The sequence below is a fragment of the Rhyacophila brunnea genome, unplaced genomic scaffold, assembly GCF_057557595.1.
Source record: "Rhyacophila brunnea isolate RB1 unplaced genomic scaffold, BYU_Rbru_1.0 scaffold_9, whole genome shotgun sequence".
Lineage (NCBI taxonomy): Eukaryota > Metazoa > Arthropoda > Insecta > Trichoptera > Rhyacophilidae > Rhyacophila > Rhyacophila brunnea.
In genome coordinates, this window is record NW_028233361.1 from 42,519,783 (window position 1) to 42,541,136 (window position 21,354).

Below are 21,354 nucleotides of genomic sequence, written 5' to 3' on the forward strand. Positions count from 1 at the left end.
GGAAGTCATCAAATTAACCATGAGGATAATACCCGCATTTTTAACTAAGGCGTAGTTCCCCTTACCGTTGTGCAGTAGGCTCATTATAATTATAATTTTTACGCCCTGAATTATAATTACGGCATAAAAAATATTCTTTTGGTTTTAATAATCGGTTAAGGTTCGGTCTCGACTTATTGCCTATTGCAAAATGATATTCATGTAATGAATTATTGATAATTGCATATATTATTTTATTTATAATCAGGTACTCCTTATGATTACAACACTATTTTTACTGGGCATGGTAACATTTAAATTCTAAAATATAGATATACTATGTCTTAAAAATTATATTAATATAACATTATGTCTATGATTACAAAATATACGTTCTTTAATAATTAGTGTCTTGGTCTTTTACATGGCAGCATTTAAAGTACATAATATTATAGCGCCTCTACACGTGCATGGATATACTTGCACCAATAGTGTGTATTTTAAAGTATCTATAATAACCGTTTCTCGTAAAAGTGTCGACTGTTTTTCCAATCTCATTCTTTAAGCGTAAGCGAGACGCTATGTTAGACAGATTCAGACAGGTTCCAATAAGTTCGTAGATAATCGGAAGACGTCAAAATATTCTGTGCGGTGTAGTTTGTATTTCTTCCGACAGGTTCGTCACTATTGTTCTACTGCGCATGCGCACCGCCATGCAAGTATCAATTATTGTGTGAAAATTCAGAATGTTCTGAACTTTTTTGATACTTGCATGCAAACTTGCACGATAATACGCGTTTAGACGTCCATTTTCTTTTTATGGCCGCGATAATACCTACTCGCGAGTGGAGAACTACAAAGTTCTAAGTGTTTGTCCTTGGCAAAACAAAAGTAACAATGAGGCAGCTTAGAATACTACTTCATTGTTGGTTTGTTTTCTCAAGGACGAACACTTAGAGCCGAGCCACACCGGGTGATTCTGGTCTCGAGACCAGTCGCTGAGACCAGACCGATGTATGCTTGCTTGCGCGACTAACGGGCGACCAGGTGTGGCATGATCCATTAACTGCATACATCGGTCTGGTCTCGGCGACTGGTCTCGAGACCAGAGTCGCCCGGTGTGGCTCGGCTCTTAGAACCTTGTAGTATTAGGCTCGCGTACTGTCAGGAGTAAAAACATGCACGTGTAAATGTGGTATTATTAATTAATAATTGAGAATAATATTAGAAGAGGAAACAAACATAGCTAAAGTAGGTACATAATTATTTTTGACTTCTTCTAACTATTCATCCCAAAAAAGACTTTATACATAAACAGTGGTATTCAAACATATTCCCTTATAAAAATTATATTAAATATATCTAATATCAAAAAAGCAAATTGGTATCTTTAATATTGCTGTCACAAGTCAAATCATAAGTAAAACTGGTAACTAGACGTGGCGTATGGTTCATAGATGGTGTGCATATCATGCTTCCGTTAATTATTCCAATCTTGGATAACCATTTATCTCTATTAACATATTCATAAGATCAATAAGATAAAAAACATGATTTTAGAAAAAAAAAAACCATGGAAGTGAGACAATATTAATTACCCACTATACCTACTACCTAATATCGTCTCTGTTCTGACAGAACACACTAACTGGAGAATACTAGTTTTGAGTAATTTGACTTTGAAGTTGTTAAAATGTTTGAAATGGTCTATGATGTGAGTTTATTAAGTAATCATAAAAAGGATGACTTTAAAATAAAGACTGTTTATTTATTAAGAAGGTTTCCAGACGGTAAAGTTTGAAATAAGGAACATTTTGGTATAACTAACTCGATATGTCATTTTTTCGAATTAGTGTCTTCTGCCAGAACAGTGACAATATACTAATACATTAATAGAAGGAAATATTTATTTATGCAGTAAGTATAAATATTCTTATTTTTGTTGCCTGCGCTGTCAGTATAGGTGCACCATGTAATAACACGTATGCACCGGAATGAGCTGAAGAATTTATCAGTGTACAATCGTTTGCATGAACCGACCAGGTTTAAATCTTATGTTAGATGCGTAGTTATTTTATACAAAGTTACATAATTATTCATTTTGTTCTATATTAATTTCACTCATTTGATCAATTATAATAAATGTTTATAGAATAATTATAGATACCCACGTAAATTCTGAATATATAGATAGCCAGTTCAAGTAATGGATATTTTAATAGGTAACTAACTAGTCACTGGCTCATTTGATAGATAAAATTAATTATAATGGAGAGCATGCCCAGGGCTCGAAATGGACCGGAACGCACCGGAGCGCCGTTCCTTTTCGTGAAATCGGTAAAGTTATCGCTCCGTCTCGTGGAATAAATAATTTGACCGTCTGAGCTGGATAGGCCATATAACAAAAATCTAACAAACTTATTTTTATGAAATACACATAACATTTGATAACTATGTTAATATCTTCAGAAAATTTCCGAGCGCTCCGGTTCGTAAACTTTTCCATTTCGAGCGCTGAGCATGCCCAATCTCAAAAGTCACCACGCGTCACTGCTGGTGAATTACAAAATCATTACAAATAATAAAGGAAGCTGTGGCAGTGAAAGTTTGCCTTCACATTAGGTGTCTAATCAGTGATGTCCCTAGACAAAGGGCCACCTTAGAATGTCGCCCCGTTTCATTTTTAGTCAACATTGTTAGTAGCATACCTACCTTTTTTACTATCTTTAAATTGAAAACCTTGAAAAAAATTATGTGCATATCGATACTAAGGATTATAGCATTTCAGCAATCAGCGGTACTCTTGTGGTTTTTTAAACTGAGATGTTGGTACTTTCAAACGAAGTGACCGCGTTGTCCTCTGTATGGAAAACGCCACTGCTTTCAACAGAGTTGTAATGATTGTATTCGTTCCTTAATTTTCTGTCCCTAAGCAATGCATAATCTGCCTACCCACAAACGACGTCACTGCATCTAATTAATTCTAAAACCTGAAGCGTCGCAATTTAATATCTGTGGTAGGTACAATTTTTTTGTATTTATCGGTATTGGTTGAGATGATTTATTACAAAAACTAACACTTTAATATGTAAGATAATATTATATACTTATTTTTATTACTTTTAATTATTACGTAATCATAAGAAATATAAACATAACTTACAATATTATTAAACTGCTTGTTTTTTACAACACAATAATATGTCTTTCCATCAAGTAAAAAAATACAATATATTTTTAATTTATCACTTTTTGTAAATCATTAAGTTTTTCATACTATGCTTTTGACAGGTTTTGAAAGTTAAGGATGACACAATAATAATATGTACATATTTTTTGTTAATACAATAGATATAACCCCGTTAATTCGAAATCAAAGGGACAGAATATTCTAAATCGCTAGAAATCAGCGTTTCCCAACCTTTTTTGGCTCGCGTACCACTTGGTAGTAACATCACGCTTAAAATTGTACCACTTCGTAAAAATGATTGTATTTCGAGAAATTTGTTATTCTATTTGCATTATAAATTTTATAGGGTGAGTATATTTCCCAAAACTCAATTTATTTAAGTTTAAAAAGAAAATACCGAAGGTTTTATTTTTTCTGATAAAAATTAAATTATTTGTATAAAAAAAAAGAAATGCGCCGCAGGCAATTTTTTCCAAAAATTACCGGTATTAATAGACAATATATGTACTTATATAAAATTAATTAAACACGGTAAATGTTAAAATTCTTCTGATGAAAACGAGACAATTCACACTTTCATTTTTACAAATTTACAGCAACGCCGCAGGCGAAATTTTTTTTTAAATATAATAATATTAATGAAATTGTATTTAAAAATATTTTTATTACCGAAATTTTTTATTTATTATCGAAAATAATAGTTATGAAAAAAATACAATAGTTTAAATGTTATTTTTATGACTGATTTATTTTTATTTTTTATGTCCGCCATTACTGATTATTTTTCGCGTACCACCAACTATCCACTCGCATACCACCGGTGGTACGCGTACCACAGGTTGGGAACCGCTGCTATAGATAGATCTTATGAATTTTCGCAAAAATTTCGAGTTACGGCGAATTTTGAATTAACCGTGTTCGTGTTAACGGGGTTTTACTGTATGTGGACTTATCAGTTTTAGAAATAGACACTTCATATTATGAAAATCATCTATGAGTGAATTACGCCTTCAATGAACATTTATTGCTTTTCACTGGAATCCGTTTTTCGGAATGGGAATTTACTGAATTGTTTGTGGAATGTTGACACAGTATTCGGCTTCCCATCATTGACCTCTTCACTGTCGGCTTCTTCCGGCAGTAGTTGAAGAGTTTCTTGTACGCTGATCGATACTGCCTATTCGTACCCGCGTAGATCATCGGGTTCACGACGCAAGATGCCCACGCTAGAATCGACGCGATGACGTGCAGCGTCGGATATCGGATGTCATCATCGGCGACATTCATGATCATGAGGGGCAAGAAGCAGGCTACGAAACAGAGGAAGATGCTCAGCATCAGAGTTGTCAGACGGGAGTCTTCGCGCTCTCTCACACTGTTGCCAGTGTCTTTTACACTCAGTTGGCTGAAAACAATTAAAATTTTATTAAAAACAAATGAATACGTGTATTAATTAAGGCACTAAGTACCAAAATACCATTTTTTATAGAAAAATGTTCTACATACCAACGCCAATGACTTCAACTTTAATCTAAGTGCCTCGAGCAAGTCAAAAAAATACAGCAAAATAATTAAACCTGTCGACGTTGTAAGTCCGTTGGCGTGTTTTATTTATAATGGTGTAAGTAGCACTGCAGTGGTCAACGGAATTCAATATAAAATGGCTGACGATGGTGCGTTGACTCTTGCGAGTTCTTAATACCTAAAATTATAGAAGCTGCCGTGATTGCTTCACACTTTAAATCACATTTTTCAAAAGGTTGCTTCATGAAATTTTACTGCAATGACTCGATTTGTAACTACAGGCAATACTACTTTTTGGTACTTACAGCCTTAATTAATACACATATTCATAATTAGGTGCCTATAATAATTATTAAAGAAAACTTTCGCAACTATGTGACATGTTAGCATGATACTAATACCTATATAAAATATTATAATTTATATGATAAATATATTGTAACCTCACCGGAAATTGAACCTGGAGGCCCTGGATGAAAGGCCTTATGCATAACATGCCTACAAGAATGCTCCAAGAAGAAGTAGTCTAAATATGACAGCGAAGATAAAAGTTAAAGTAGAAGTTTTATAACTTTGCACTTTTTACTACACTGATATGCCTCTTTGCCTTCTTACCTCACATAACATATTCACTTGTATTAATATATTATGTAGTAATACATAAATAAATAGATAATAATAAATGTAAAAAAAATATTTTTAGAATATATTACCTAGGTACATCATTTTCATCCTAGAACCGGAGTGCAAAGTTATGAAGCATAGTAATTATTCTTTTGTGTTGCTCAGTCATTTGTAGCAAACATTACACTTTTGTGCTCTTATATTTATTTGCCAGGGCTGTGCTGAGATTAATACGGCTCGATAAGACGTGTTACTAGCAACGAGTAGCAACATGTTTGATATAAGTACAATGTAGGTACTGGTATTTAGAATATTTAAATGAACAATCATATTATATTATAGGATAGGTATGCTACAGTCAAAACAGGGCGTTATCTTATTAACACTGTTTTGTTTCAATACACCAATATAAAGAATATTAAACATATAGGTATATTTCGAAGGCAACTCAGATATATAGTACCTATTAGAAAAATCGTTTGACAAAAGTACTACGCTGACAGGATTTGAACCCGTATCGCTGGATTCGCGCTAATGTGCTTTACCAATTAAGACACAGGTGTTCTATCTAATTTAACTTCTAGTTTTACATATATTGAAATGAAAATCAAATTGCGTTATTTTTTTGGCTATCGACTTTTGTGTTATGTTAAATGAAGATATCAATGTTAAAGCACATTGGTGCGAATCCAGTGGATACGGGTTCAAGTCCAGTCAATTATTCGTTGAATAAAAGAAATGGTTTAAAGAATATTAATATTTATGTTACAAATTCAACAACACAAAAATGTTCTGGAATCACTATAATATAATATGTAGATTCTAGTGTAATAAAAAAAACAGTTCATATGAATCCATTTAGTCCAAAAGAAACTAACATTGTAAGTAACCATTTATAATAGACGCCTAAAATATTATGTACAGTGGTGGGGAACCTGTGGTCCATTTGAACGAAGCCAATTCTGTATTTTTAAAAGTTGTTTAGGTTACTGGTTAGGCTAACTTAATGCAGTCTTCTAACTTGGAAAGATTTCCCACTCCTGTCCTAGTGTGATGATTACGAATCGTTCTTACCTGTGAGCCTCAAGCTTATGTTTAGATTTCCTGACTTTCCAATATATGCAGGAATATGATACGATTATCACAAAGCAGGGCAGCGCGAAGGCCACAAAGAACAGAAATTTCTTTGGCGAATATCCATTCTTCTTCAAAATGGTGCACGAGAACGTGTCGTGATCGAGTCCAAGTTGGCCCCACACTCCTGCCAACGGAGGGATCTGTAACAATGCAAATAATGATTAATGGCGTAAAGAAATCAATGGATGAAGATGCAGAAGAGTACACGATGTGATAGAGGTCGCTAAGCAGATGAAATGGCAATAGGCTGGACATGTCACTCAACGAGGGGACAACCGCTGGACAAATGCCGTCATACAGTGGTACTCAAGGGGAACTAGACGCCCTAAGCCCTGCTGGATAGACTGAACTCATGAAGTTCGGTAGATGTACGTGACAGCAAAGAACTAGGGACTGAGAAGAGTGGATGGAGCTAAAGGAGGCCTTCATCCAGTAGTGGATAGACCCATGCTGATGTATTTTTTTGTGATAACAATATGTGGACTTCAGAGATCGTGAGACACAGAATAATGGTTGGGGGGGGGGGGGGGGGGTTTCTAGCAGGTGCCACCTTCCATATTACCCTTAGATTCCAGTCGCGAAATATCGAACTTATCTAGGTACATTCCCCACACCTAGACTCTTTGATTCAAGTGATAAACACCTGTCCTGGCGGTACCTATAACTAATGATGTTCACCTACGAGTTATTGCGAGCCGTCGTATCCACAAGTGGTTATCGAATACACATGGTTTAACGGTCATAATTATTGGGATCGTTGGTGTCCATTTGTATAGTTCGCGCTGACTTGTCTTTTCGACATGTGCGTGGATGGTGTTCCTCGAGAGAGTCTTGTTCTTTAGAAGTATTTGGAGGCCAAAATAGCACCTGTTGGCGAGGGAGATCCTATGAATTTACAATACCTACATAAAAGAAAAATGTCAACAACTATTTTAATCACTTTTAAATAATCGGTATTTGTAATTCGTAAGCTTTTCAAACATTTTTTCGTGGAATTTTGAGGCATATCTAATTCGCCGTTTACACGTGCATAGATTTACTGCTGACAGTAAGTATTATCGCGGCTATAACAAGAAAATGTCCTGTATGTATTCTGCAGTTGCAAGATTGCATCCATGAATCAAAAAAGTTCGGAAGCTTCTGAATTTTCGTGCGATAGTTAGGATTTTTTCGATCTGCGATTGCGCAGTAGAACGATAGTGGCCAAACTGTCGGCAAGAAAACGAACTACACCGCGGCCGTTTTTTACGACCTGCAAAATAGTACCATAAAATGACAACATCGCGTCTCGCTTACTCTTGAAGAATGAGATTGGCGAGACAGTCAGCACTTTACGTGTAAACCGTAATTATTATCGCGATAGTTTAAAATACACACTATTGATGTCAGTAAATCCATGCACGTGTACAGTCGCTATAAGTTATACAGAGCTACAATATTGTGTGAAATACCATGAACGACAAAAATCTTAAATTTCCTTACGACCAGTGACGTGCTTGAATATGATAAGCTAGCGCTCGAAATGGATAATTTTACGAACCGGAGCGCTCGCTAATTATCAGAAAGTATTAATATATTTACCTAATTTTACGTATAATATTATACACAAATAATTAAGCTAGATTTTTTTGTTATATCACTACCTCTCACCTACCTCAGATGGTCAAATGGAATAACAGTATTTAAACTTTTCGAATGTAAATGTTATCAGCACCGTAGGATTAAACGGGGTTTACGACACGTGATTAATATTTTTTTTATCATAAAACCAACAAGTTTCGTATAATACTTTAAATATCACAAAGTAAGTGAATTTAATTACTTTTTAATAATACACAAATCGGGATGCAATATTTAATTTTTCCACAAAACGGAGCGCTGATTTCAGGGATTTCACGAACCGGAGCTGCGTTCCGGTGCGCTCCAGTCCATTTCGAGCGCAATCATAAACTGATAAGGCACTGTTCGTTTTTTGTTATTTTCAGCAGGTTATATTATGACGAAATGATAAAGTTCTGCGGAAGTACGTGACGACGCAACGCACAGGACCGAGAGAAGTGGAAGCAGCTTGAAGAGGCCTTCATCCAGCAATGGATAGATTCAGGCTGATGATGATGATATTAATAAAAATAATACAAATTCTCACCAACAATCCAAAAGAGATTCCCCAGATGAAGACGAGCTGTATGCAAATGCTCCTCACCGTGTAAAAGCGGCTGTACAGTTCGTAGTAGGCGATCAAGACGTATCTAAAAATATGAACGAAACCAAAGGTTATTATCAATTTTATTTATCATACCTATTACCAGGGCTTTTTTTTTTAAACAAAGGTGCCGGAACTCACTTTTTGCGAAACTTACCTACTTAAAAAAAATATATTCAAAGCAATATCATCATATCAAATATCATTTAAAGCAACTTTTCCTATACCACGAAGCGCATAAAAAATTAAACAAACCAAAAAACAAATACAAATAAACAACTATAGTAACAACAATAAAATTGTAAAAACATTACATTTGAAAAAAAAAATGATATTCCCGTAATAGAGTTGGGTATTTCCCGAGAAAATCTCAATCTCGAGATTCGGGATTTCCAGAAAAGAGTTCTCGAGAATTCTCGAGATATCGGGAAATTATAAAAAAAAACTGTAAAAATCCTAAAATCAGTGTAAAAACAGACATATTCCAAAAAAATATGATTTTTTTTATTTATCTAAGAAGACAAACAAGATCGAAGTAGGAAAACAAAAACAATTGAAAGCATTACTTATTAAAATAGCATTTCAAAAAACACAGACTGTCAATCGCTGCGTCTGACAACCACGTACGCTTTTGAGACACAAAATTCCCTGATGTTGCAAAAATTGCGCTCATTTTGAGTCAACGTTGGCTTAATTGTGTTAAATGCCCCGATTAGTCATTGAACGTTTTGTGTTTCCTGTCCACTTGTTTCATATATAAAATCGTTTTTTTCAATTAATATTTGATAGTAAAGAAATCCCGAATCCCGAGAAAAGATTCTCGAGATCCGGGATTTCCCGAAATGTTAAAAATTTCAATTCTCGAGATTCGGGATGGAAAATCTCGAAAAAATCTCGAGGATTCCCGTCGGGAAATTCACGAAACCCAACTCTACCTATCACTAAGGTTACAGGCAGTGGGAAGCTCTATAGTAGCGTTTTTCAAATGGTATTCCGTTTTTCAAATGGTATTCGAGGTAAAATTAAGGGTATTCAGTGTATCAAAAAACATTAACCAAAAAATGCATTTTTTTACGATTAGAGCAAATGTGTGATGTGCGTTTATCTCACTTATCTGGTAAATTCCCCAGGCTAGAGCCCTGTTAGTCCCCCCTTTGTGGGGGCCATGGTGATTTCCAAAGTTCTGTCCAATTTTCGTATGGTAAATTGTCTTGATTCATTTTCTTAATGTTAGAGTTTATGGCCGAATGTCTTCCACTGAGTAACCACCGATCAACGTATTTTGAAGGACCAAAAAGTGTCAAAGGTGGTCCGACGAGTTTGATGAACAAAAGTCCAGAAACTGTTTTGGTCTTCAACGAAGCTCTTATTGGGGTAATAATTAGATTCATTTGCGATTCACATTCACTTGAAGAAATGGTAATAGAAGTCAATGCATATTATATCAAACGCGATAGTTTTCAGATACCTTTGTCTTTTCATATGAGATGATTCAGGAAAATTAACTAGAACTATTACTATGTAAGCGCGAAGATTGTTTCGTCTAATTGCTTTTAAAACGTTAAAAATACCATGAAACAAGTTGCCGGAACGCCGTTCCACCGCGTTACATTACAAAAAAGCCCTGCTTATTAATTACCAACAACAATAAATATCTATTTAGTAGGTAGTATATGATTCATTCAAATTTGGAACACCTGTCCGACATTTTGATTTTTTAAACAATACTAGTATATCTCTCCATTTATGGTAAGATGGCAATGCAATATTGTGTGGGTTGCCTTGTGACTAGAGGCTATTATTATTATCAAATTTATTATGAATTACTATATTTTCTGAATGAATGATACACCATACACCAGGTTGAAAATATTTAGGCCGTAGGAGGAGGTCCTGCAACAAGCATAGGTACCTACATTTATACGTAACTATTTGAAATGCGGTTTTGTGATTCTGCATAGTGTTTTCGCAATGATCGTTTGATTCTGCATTGCGCTTGTAGGTTAGTTGCAACTGTATAAGGCCGAATTCAAAAACATTAAATTAGATTTAGACCATGAGAGATGAGAACGATTAAAATTTATCTATTTCCAGTGGCGGTTCGCCGACTTTCTAGGTCGTGGGGTTTAGCCATTAATTATTAAATATATATACATACCTACCTACTTTCTCATATTATACAAATGATACTTATATATAAATAATATGATTATCTGAGTCGTCACTTAGTCACATCGAAAAAGCGTGCTTAAAAATATTAACTTAATTAATACCTATTAATAATTATTATAGATTTACCATTATCAGTTTTGAACAACGACGTACAGCGAGCGTTTTTACTCACCATGGGGTCATTTGATTCGCTCCCCAGTATGATAAAATAAATTGAATGTTGTGACAGTGATAAAAATATCGAACTTGTATTTTTGACATAACGATGTGGGGATGGTCCCTACGAACCCTTAAGGTAGAGCCGCCATTGTCTATTTCCATTTCTCAATAGTTTTCTATGGTATTGAAGTATGTTCAGTGGCGAAGGGGTAGGCTGTTAGGATCTGACATAAATATTGCACGCTAAACTTTTGTCAGTCAAACGTATTTGTTTTTATTGAACCAAGACTACAATTATTTATCGATGGTGTTGGTTAGTTGTTTAAATTTAATTAAAACCTGCGAAAACCAAGCCATAATCGATACCTAATAGTCAAAAACACTCGTCTATCTATAAAATTACTAAATTTAGGCCATTAAATCATACATAATTTTGAATATGTTATAGATAGGATAATATTTTTTATCTATTATAGTTTAATTTAGGCAGGGCTTAATGAATTTAAAAAAATGAACCAACAATATGTGTAATATGTATTAGTGATCCAACGAAAACAAATTAGTATGGATGAAAAAGTGTGCACAATTTTGTTGTACCTATCGCCCAAAATATACCAAAATTATTATGGTTTGGTTTAGGCTGACTTTAATTGATTTTTGGAAACTAACACACACCATCTACAGATTGTAGTCTTAGTTCGATAAAAACAAATACGTTTGACTAACACAAGGTAATGTTCACTATTAATATTTGATATTAACAACCTAAATCCACCCTTCGCTAATTGTATGGACGTTACCAAGAGATGTCATGTAGAGTTGAATCTTTCGAAATGTGGCTGTATAGACGCATTCTCAAAATTCTTTGGACTGACTGAGTGACAAATGTTGAAATTCTCAATCGAATGGGAAAGGACCGAGAAGTTCCGCCTACTAGGTATCAAAACCAAAAAACTACAGTACCTCGGCCACATTATGAGAGGACAAAAGTACAGCATTCCCCAAAAAGATCAACGGTAAGCGCAGCAGAGGACGTTCGTGGCTTAAGAACCTTCGTAATTGGTACGAGTGCAGCTCCACTGAACTGGTCCGGGTAGCAGATGACAAAGTTAAGATTGCCCTGATGGTGGCCGATCTCCACTAGGGCATGGCACGATAAGAAAAATAAGAATTTTTACATAATATAGTGAACTTTGCAAATTATCAAATCAAATCAAATTTATTTTACATATAATGAACATAACAAATTATAAATTCAAAGCGTTCACGACATGACATAAAATAAGTGTTAACTATTTTTAAAACAAAAATACAGAGAGATGTGACTTAATAATACAATAAGTAATGAAATAAGAAACAAAATAAGAAAAGAAATAAAATAAAGCAACAAAAATAAAAGTAAATGGAAGCACACAGGGTGAACTATCGATAGACCCTATCTTAAAAACTTATAAAACAACGTCCACCTAAATTCACCCTCACATAAGTGGAATATATCAATATCCGAAGCGATTTCATTAAACATGGTTATTGCCCTCCCAATTGGCATCATTAATGGCAGGTTACTTCTGCACCTTGGGAGAACAAAGAACGGATGCCCTCGATGCATAAGGTAATTATTAGAGACACACAAGCCAACACCACCAAGAATGGCAGAGTTCACATTTACGCCGCGTATAAGTCGGAAAAATATGTAGCTAAATAAAGATCCCTTATAAATTTTAAGCTACAGAATGTAAGCATCCCTAAGAGAAAGTCAGTCGAATAGAGCCACGGATAATATCCATACAGCCAAAAGTAAAGGAGTCTCAAAAATTTCTTTTGGACTCTCTCCACCATAAGGCCGTACTTCAAGATTTCATTATAAATCCAATACGCTTACAACCATATATATACCTATGGGAAGAAAAAAAAAGAAAAACATAATATGTAACAGTATAAACAATATTATATAAAATAACGACCAGCTAAACTCATTCTTACGCAAGTGGAATATATTATCAATATCTGAAGCGATTTCGTAATTACATAGTTATTGCCCTTTCGATTGGCATTACCAATGGCAGGTAGTTTTTGAACCTTGGGAAAACAAAAAACTAATACTCCCGATTTTAAAAATAGTTATTAGTGACACAATACTGTCAAGAATGGAGTTCTCATTTACACCGCGTATTAGTTGGAAAAATACGTAGCCAAATGTAAGTAGATATTATCTTCTAGCATTTAGACAACTTACAGTTAAATGTAAACATATAGACAAAACCACGGATAGTATCTAATCCACAGGGCTACAGATACCTAAAGGAGTTCAATTTTTTTTTGAACCTTCTCCAACAAAAGGTCGTACTTCAACTAGTACGGGGACCAAAAAATATACCCACTGTCAAGTCGGATTCGAATTAAGGAATTATAAAGATTTCTTTACAAAAAAAGTACATTCTTTTGTAAAAATTTAACTAGGTACTATGTACTCACTAACTTGATGCCAAAATTGGATTTATTATAACAGACTTTCAATTAATGTTCTCGAACAAGACCCTGTTTGAATTTTGGGTACTTACTCCCAACTAATGGCGAAGGGTAAGGGTGGAGGTAGGCTGTTAAGATCCGCCATAAATAGTGCACATTAAACTGTGTTAATACGTATTTGTTTTTATTGAAATATACAGACGGTGTTGGTTAGTTTTTAAAAATAAATTAAACCCTGCCTAAACCAAACCATAATAGTTTTGGTATATTTTTGGCGATACGAAAAAATTGTGCACACTTTTTCATCCATATTTATTTGTTTTCGTTGGATTTAGAATACAATATTACACAATATATTGTTGGTTCATTTTTTTAAATTCATGAAGCCCTGCCTAACCAAACTATAATAGATAAAAAATATTATTCTATTTATAAAATACCCAAAGTTATATGATATATTATGATTTAATTGCATTATTTTAGATATTTCATAGACGGACGAGTATTTTTTGACAATTATCTATTATGCCATGGTTTTCTCAGGATTTAATTGAATTTTAAAAACTAACCAACATCTTCTGTAAATTGTAGTCTTATTTCAATAAAAACATACTGACAAAGTTTAATGTGCACTATTTATGGCGGATCATAACAGCCTACCTCTACCCTTCGCCACTGCTACCAACATAAAAAACAACAAATGTGACATGACATAAAATTGTCGCGAGCAATTAAATTTTCCACGGCTTATTTGAGGCATCTCGTGTGATAATTTTGATAAAATTGGGGAGAACTTTGTTATAAAAAAATAACAGAATATGTTTCAACATAACAACTTAATTATTGAGCCACTCATGCAGTGGCGGCAATGAATTCATTGAATACAAAGATAAAATTTGGAGGAAAAAATCGAATAAAATTTTTGACATGATTTTAATATTTTTTAATCAATCGGTCGAATATCTTATCACAAGAAAATGTCGGAAAAACGAACGAAACCAGGATATTGACAGTATCTAATATTATATTTCATTTTGCTCCATTCCGCGTGAGTAGGTATGAGCGTGTGGCAGCATTCCCGTCAAAGGCTACTGCGAATACTGCGATCAATGTTGCCATATTTCCAAAGTTTACTAGCTAACAAGCAGGGCTCGAAATGGACTGGAGCGCACCGGAGCGCCGTTCCGGTTCGTGGAATCTGTAAAAGTTATCGCTCCGTCTCGTGGTTAAAATATTTTGACCGTCTGAGCTAGATATGCCATATAACAATAAATCTAGCACACTTGTGTTTATAAAATACCCATAAAATTTGATAACCATGTTAACATCCTCAGAAAATTTTCGAGCGCTCCGGTTCGTAAACTTTTCCATTTCGAGCGCTGCTAACAAGCCCACACGCCAGCGAGTAGCGAGTAAAGTAGTCCGGCTTTCAATCTTTCTTATAGATTGTTTACAATCTGCTAGTTAGCTAGTTAGAAGATTACACTGGGGGAGTTTACCTAGCAGATAGTAAACTCGCTCAATGTCATCGAGCCTTTAGTCGAGTCCCGTTATAAAGTGATTTACACAAATTTAACAGGATTTTTCAACAGAAGAATAATGTTGAAGTGCAGTATTACTGTCTACAACGACATGTATACTCATCATGGCGTACATATTGTCTTTTCATATGCACTGCAAATTGGCAAATAAATGCCATAGTAGTTTGAAGCTAGTTCACTGCAAACAGTAGACCAGGAGTTCTTTTTTACCTAAATTTCATAGATTTAGGCTCCAACTCTATATAAGAAGTTTTTTAAACATATTTGTGACGTGCTCAGCGTGGGTCAAAATGGAGCTTTTTTTCTATTTTCAAAGCATGATCCTGGACATACCTTAAATGTTGTAGACAATCTATTTATATAATTTTGAAGCCTTATTATCCGTTGATACCGCCTAAACCATGGCATCCTCAGAGGATCCAAGGCCATGAGGCCTGAATCATCATTGGGCTGATTCATGCAAACATGAACAGATCGACTGCGAGGCAAATTTCTAGCCCGTAAGCAAATAGTAATAATTATTAATATCATTTTTTTAATATTATTACCTACATTATTTCATCCAATTTTGACCAATATTGGAAGCAAAGTTCCCAGCCATACAATGTACCTAGCACCTAGAATATCTGATTTGAGATTACTTTAAAAAAATATGTATTTGTACCTAGTTCAAATATTTCAAAATATGTAGCTAACAAGCAAAGAAATGCAGAAGGTAGTAATAATTCCAAGAAATTCACAGCCCCTTTCCAAAGCATGTACCTAGAAAAGGTCTGAAATATGAGACCTGAGGTACCTACTTACAAGCCAGGTACATATGCCAGAGGCCGTTTTTGTCATTTTTCAGAGATAGAATAATAAAATTGTGAATTGTTTGTTGGGTATGATTACTACCTACTCTGCCCTACCAGCCCCTATTAGGGTCATTCGGTTTTCGAACTCTCGAGGAGCGTGACGTCGGCTGTGGCGCCGCGCTCCCGGCGTCACTGCCATTTTAAATTTAATTATTTTTTTTTTTTAAATATTTTTTTGTTAAATATTTTGTACGCTGTACTTTATTGTATTCATATTCCGAACAATAAACGCCCTGTTTTCGCCTGTACTTCCGCGTTGTCAATCAACACAAACATGTCCCCGAAAGAAGCAGGCGATACCACCGTGACTTGACATGACATTACATCATCAGGGGGGTCCAGCGCATTTACCTACACCCCCCCCCCCTTTCGGAGGTGACAATGGCCCCCAAGGCGTGGGGCATACGCCTTCTGATCGTGATCGTCTACGATTAGGAGGTAGGCGGAATTTCTTTCGCCCGAATCCAAGCCCTGAGAAGCGATTGATTGACAACCGGAAGAACGAGCAGCGTGTGGAATTGTGGGAGATAGTACAGCGTCCAGAGGCTTGACCTCTGGTGGCGCTCAACTTGCAAGCAAGCAGAATCATCAAGCCTTCAAGATGCCGCCTGTCATGGATCCGCCGCAGTTAGGAAACTATCGCCGGCCGACTCATCGCGCATCATCGGTAATCACGCACGAGGATGCTGCCGAATAACAGCACGCCAGACCATTTCAAAACCAAGGACTCTCGATGTTTCCCCGACCAGCTGTATCATCAGTCGACCCTGGCCCACGGACGGATACGTCGAGGAAGTTCCTGGCTCCAACTGTCTGCGAGCCTTGGAATCAGCCCTGGCCCAGACACGGGACACCAAAGTGCGTAGTCGATGCCACCGGCGCGTCATCCACCACACTTCGGAAGAGCCAAGCAGCCTTCTTCAGCAGAGAAAAGCAGCCTCCAGCAGCAAAGCGAGCAGCCTAGCAGCATCCTCAACCAGCCGTAGGATAGCGTCATAGGTTAGGCAGTTTCAAATAGTGTTTGTGTTTGAATGTGGTGTAACCGTTATATTTATTTTAAACATTTGATGACTGCATAAAGTATTTTTATTACATAAAATAGTATTCTTTTAAACCTCTCGCTCTAATGTTTTAGAATATAGTCATATTTCAGTACATAAATGTGCAGTGGTGTTAAGATTTCTTACATTTATTAATTTTTAAACGCATTTATAAAACCATCAGTATAATTTATATCGACATTATTATAGTGAAATATTTACGATAAAAAAATATATTGATAATCTCTGTGATCCCAAATTTGACAAGAAGTAGGCATTTTATTATTCAAAAAATGGGCAAGATTAACACATTTGAAGATAATTCTAAAGATACTGATTATAAGCTATGTCTTTGACCATTCAAGTGTAATAAACATCCTACGAATAATGATTGCTTTATAATAATTATTGACCTAAGAATAAGGTAGTGTTTTTTTGAAATACGCCATTTCTTTTGGCATTCCCCAGTGGTTAAGCTACAACATACGGTCGTAGCTATAAATTGACAAGCTATAGTTGAAGTAGGGAGTAAAATGATATTAACGCGCGTGTTTGAACATGTACCTAACCGAATTTTTTTAAACGGTACCCCAGCTGAAGTATAGCCTTAATATGCAGATTCACGCTGCAATCTTTCAGGGCGCCACTGGGCGGATAGACAACATTCAATATCAAGTACCAAAAGGGGTATATTATTTTATTACCTTTTTATTTTTCGGTTCTACATCATGTCGGCCCAATTAAATGTTACGCATTTAAAAATTACATTCGTTAATTGATAATAATGACGATCATCGTCTCGTATGGTATGATAAATTATTGTGCTCACCCTTCAGACTGCAATAATTTCAATTATTTCCGTTGATGTTTCATTAAGAGAATTAATTTTGGATTTTGAACATGCGACAAAGTCAAATCATTTTTAATTTAGTTTAATTGATCGTATTCTATCGTGTCGACATCTTCTATTGCCTTGTTATAATTTCATAGACGATGATTATTAATATTATTATTACCAGTGACATCCCGTGGGGGTAGGCAGATTGGGCGTCGCTTGTAGTCCAGGATCCCATAGACTTTTCGTATACATAATATGCGGAACGCATTCTGACAATTGGAATAGGTTTTAGGGGTCACAAAGATATATAAAGTCGATGTTGCCAGGCGATATTAGTGGTCAATTTTTTTTATTGAGGTTTTAATTTTTTTTCTTATAATCCACCAAAAATTGTTCCGAGTTCTTCAATAAAACCAAGACCGAATCAGGGATTGATTGAAAATGCAATAATTGTATCATGCCATCGGCATGGTCGTAGAACGGTTCGTCCCGTTTGAAAAAATAAAAATTGTAATGTGTTCAAAATTATCGATTCTTAGGATCCTCCTTGGCTTAAATTATTTTATTTAGTAGCATTTTTGTATAGTATCACCCAGATTGGTTTCTTTACTATATCTATGCATATGAAATTAGTTTTAGTATTATGGTTAATCCAGAAACGGTGTAGGTTGCATAATATATAGGTGCGTGGAAATAATAAATCTGTGTAAGTATTGCTTAATTTAATGGTACAACCAAATGTGAGTAAAATATCAATCACATAGAACCTTAGACTCCTATGATTTGGGTAAGTATATTTATTCGCGATTTATATCTAAATTTAATTTTGTATGTATTAGTGGTACCTATATATTTTGTTAGTTATGTATCCATACAAAACATTTCTTAGATACTATTTTAGTCATGAAAGGATGATAAAAAATACTGTATAAAAATGGGGCGACATTTTGGCGCTGCCTAGGGGCGGTATTTTGTTTAGGGACGTTACTGATTATTACTAATGATAAACTTTGTCCGACACGTATTTCATAGTCAAAAAATTGCATGATTATTTTGTTATAAGACGGTTCATCTCTCGCGCCCAACGTCCAACTCTGTTGACCATGGCTCCCACAAGCCGGGGGGGGGGCTGGCAGGGGCTGGGGGCCTGGCGTGGCGATTCGACCAGTTAAGTGAGATAAACACGATTCGATTCACGTAAATTATTTGTATTTATTTGTTTCTAGGGGGGGAGGGGTCCGGACCCTAAAACTACCCTTCCCACCCTTGTGTGCGTGCCTGGGGAAGTGCGTTACCTCTGGGTGTGGTTGTAAGAATGTACGAATATCAAGTGTAGAGAAATATGGGACTTACATATTATTATTATGTGTTAAAGCAAATGTTATTTTTAATATATACGTCAGTTTTATGATATGTAAAGGTCTACTATATCCAGGCTGCGGCACGAAACTGTGAAGTTAAACTGTATTTAAAATGCAATATGGTAAACTAATAAAATAACTATATCATATTGTAAAAAATGGCGATAAGTATGTTAATTAATATGAACGTAATATCATGCAATTGAATTAATCTTTGTCACGTAAACGTAACGCACATTATAATGTTTGAGGCTTTCACGGTTGTTTTTTATCGAAACGTCGAGTAAAGAAGGAAGAAGGACACACGGTGGAAACCCAAAAATCTACTACGGTAACGCACATTCAACTACAAATAAACACAACAAGCGACTGGGTTTTGTATTTTTATCTTATTTTATTATTCTGTACTATGATGGGCTCAAAGTACTGATTTTTAATGATTGCTGCTAGAATGGCCATACGACGTAAAAATAAGTAGATAATTATAATATATTGTACATATAATATTCATTTTACTTACGTATATACGCTGTAAATGAGTAAAAAAATGACAGCGGCATTGCTGTCTTGCTTTAGTGCCGGCCAGAGATAAAATTAATAGCATGATGCCATTAAGAAAATAATAAAAATCGATTAGCCTACTGCTAAAGCAATGTCAACACTGTAATTCGAAGACAGTGGTGGCGTCAGGCAATACTGACAACATACTAATATTATTATTGTATTATGCAGAGGGGTAGTTAATAAAATAATACCGAAATATTATTTTTTATAACAACTTCCTCATCATCAGTGTTGCCAACTGTGGTTGACAAAAACATGCCCGACGGGGTATGAAAACAAGCTATTTGGCATGAAAAAACGCTAGATTTTGTGAAAATAAAATTGTATGTAAATTTAATTATTCTTCCAGGAACGAAATCAATAGTTATGCTTTCGCGTATCGAAAAAAGTGCAAAAATAGTAGCATGGTGGTAATGTACGGATGGGGCGTAAACCCGGGAGATGCAGGGTTCGATTCCCCGCTTACTTTTTTCAAAAAAAGATTTTTTCTGTTGGTTATAATAATATGCTCTCTCAGAAAGTGTTTTTCAAAATTATGTATGTTCGATACTTTTTATGTTCTGTAGTGGCCGATGAACCAGCTGATATGAAACTATCTATTATAATATTATTTTATGTCGTGGGGTTACTGCAAAAGTTGGTAACTCCCGTAATCATGTTATGGGGTAATTGCAATAATTTGAAGTTTGACATGCCCTCTAAAACCAGTCATAATGCTAATTTATTTATGCTTTATGTGCATGTTCTATAATATTGGATGACCTTGATTTTTTCCTAGCATACATACGGACCAAATGTCGTTTGTTTAACGCGTGCGTGCTACCTGTGCTCATGTATGGCTGTGAGACATGGCATCTTACTAAGCTTCAAGAGTCTCGGCTTTTGAGCTTTGAGAATCGATGTCTCCGCAGAATCTTAGGGGTACATTGGTACGACCGCGTTACAAACATCCGAGTTCGTAAGCAGACACAACAGCCTTCGGTGATTGAAGTTATCACGAAGAGACGAATTACGTGGCTGGGACATGTACTCCGGATGCCGCCAAAGAGTGCGGCACTTCGTACCCTTGTGGCACAGCCTCAAGGGTTCCGTCGCCGTGGCCGGCCCTCCCTCACCCTGCAGCGATGCTACAAAAGCGACCTACGTGCTGCAGGTCTGACATGGCGGGAGGCACAGGAGTTGGCGATGGACCGAGGGAAGTGGCGCCAACTTGTGCTTGCCCTATGCCCCAATGTTGGGACGTGACAGGGTGAAAGAAGAAGAAGATACATACTTATATAAAATAATTACACGATAAAAATAACTTTTTATATACTTACAACGTTTTTAAATTTTCTGTTGAACCATATAGACTTGACTTGACGATCAAAACAGTTTGTACTTGACATGTCATATTGATTTCCATAGTAACGTACGTATATATTAATAATTTAGTTGCCAGGACCCCAGTATGTAATAGTAGACAACCAATAATGGCAGTGACATCCCGTGGGGGTAGGCAGATTAATCATCGCTTGGGGGCGGCAGTTCCTCGAAGGGCGGCAAATCGAGAAGAATCATTAGGTATACTTATTTAGAAATAGGTAGGTACATAAACATAGTAATAACGGAAATATCATAACATTAAAAAATTCACCCCACTGGTTTGAAACAAAATGTATTAATTAACATAAAAGGTTTAACATGGTTTAAAAGTCGG

General features: G+C 35.6%; 1 protein-coding gene across 1 annotated transcript in view; it reads right to left on the reverse strand.

Moving 5' to 3' along the window:
- Window positions 1-3,865: 3,865 nt before the first annotated feature.
- Tre1 (Trapped in endoderm 1) overlaps window positions 3,866-21,354 on the reverse strand; it is a 62,971-nt gene continuing 45,482 nt past the window's right edge. Inside the window, exons 4-6 of the mRNA XM_085959817.1 lie at window positions 8,601-8,703; window positions 6,392-6,594; window positions 3,866-4,574 (exon numbers count right to left, since the gene is read on the reverse strand). Coding sequence (XP_085815943.1) covers window positions 4,172-4,574; window positions 6,392-6,594; window positions 8,601-8,703 — 709 coding nt within the window. The 3' untranslated portion in view covers window positions 3,866-4,171. The remainder of the gene's footprint in view (window positions 4,575-6,391; window positions 6,595-8,600; window positions 8,704-21,354) is intronic.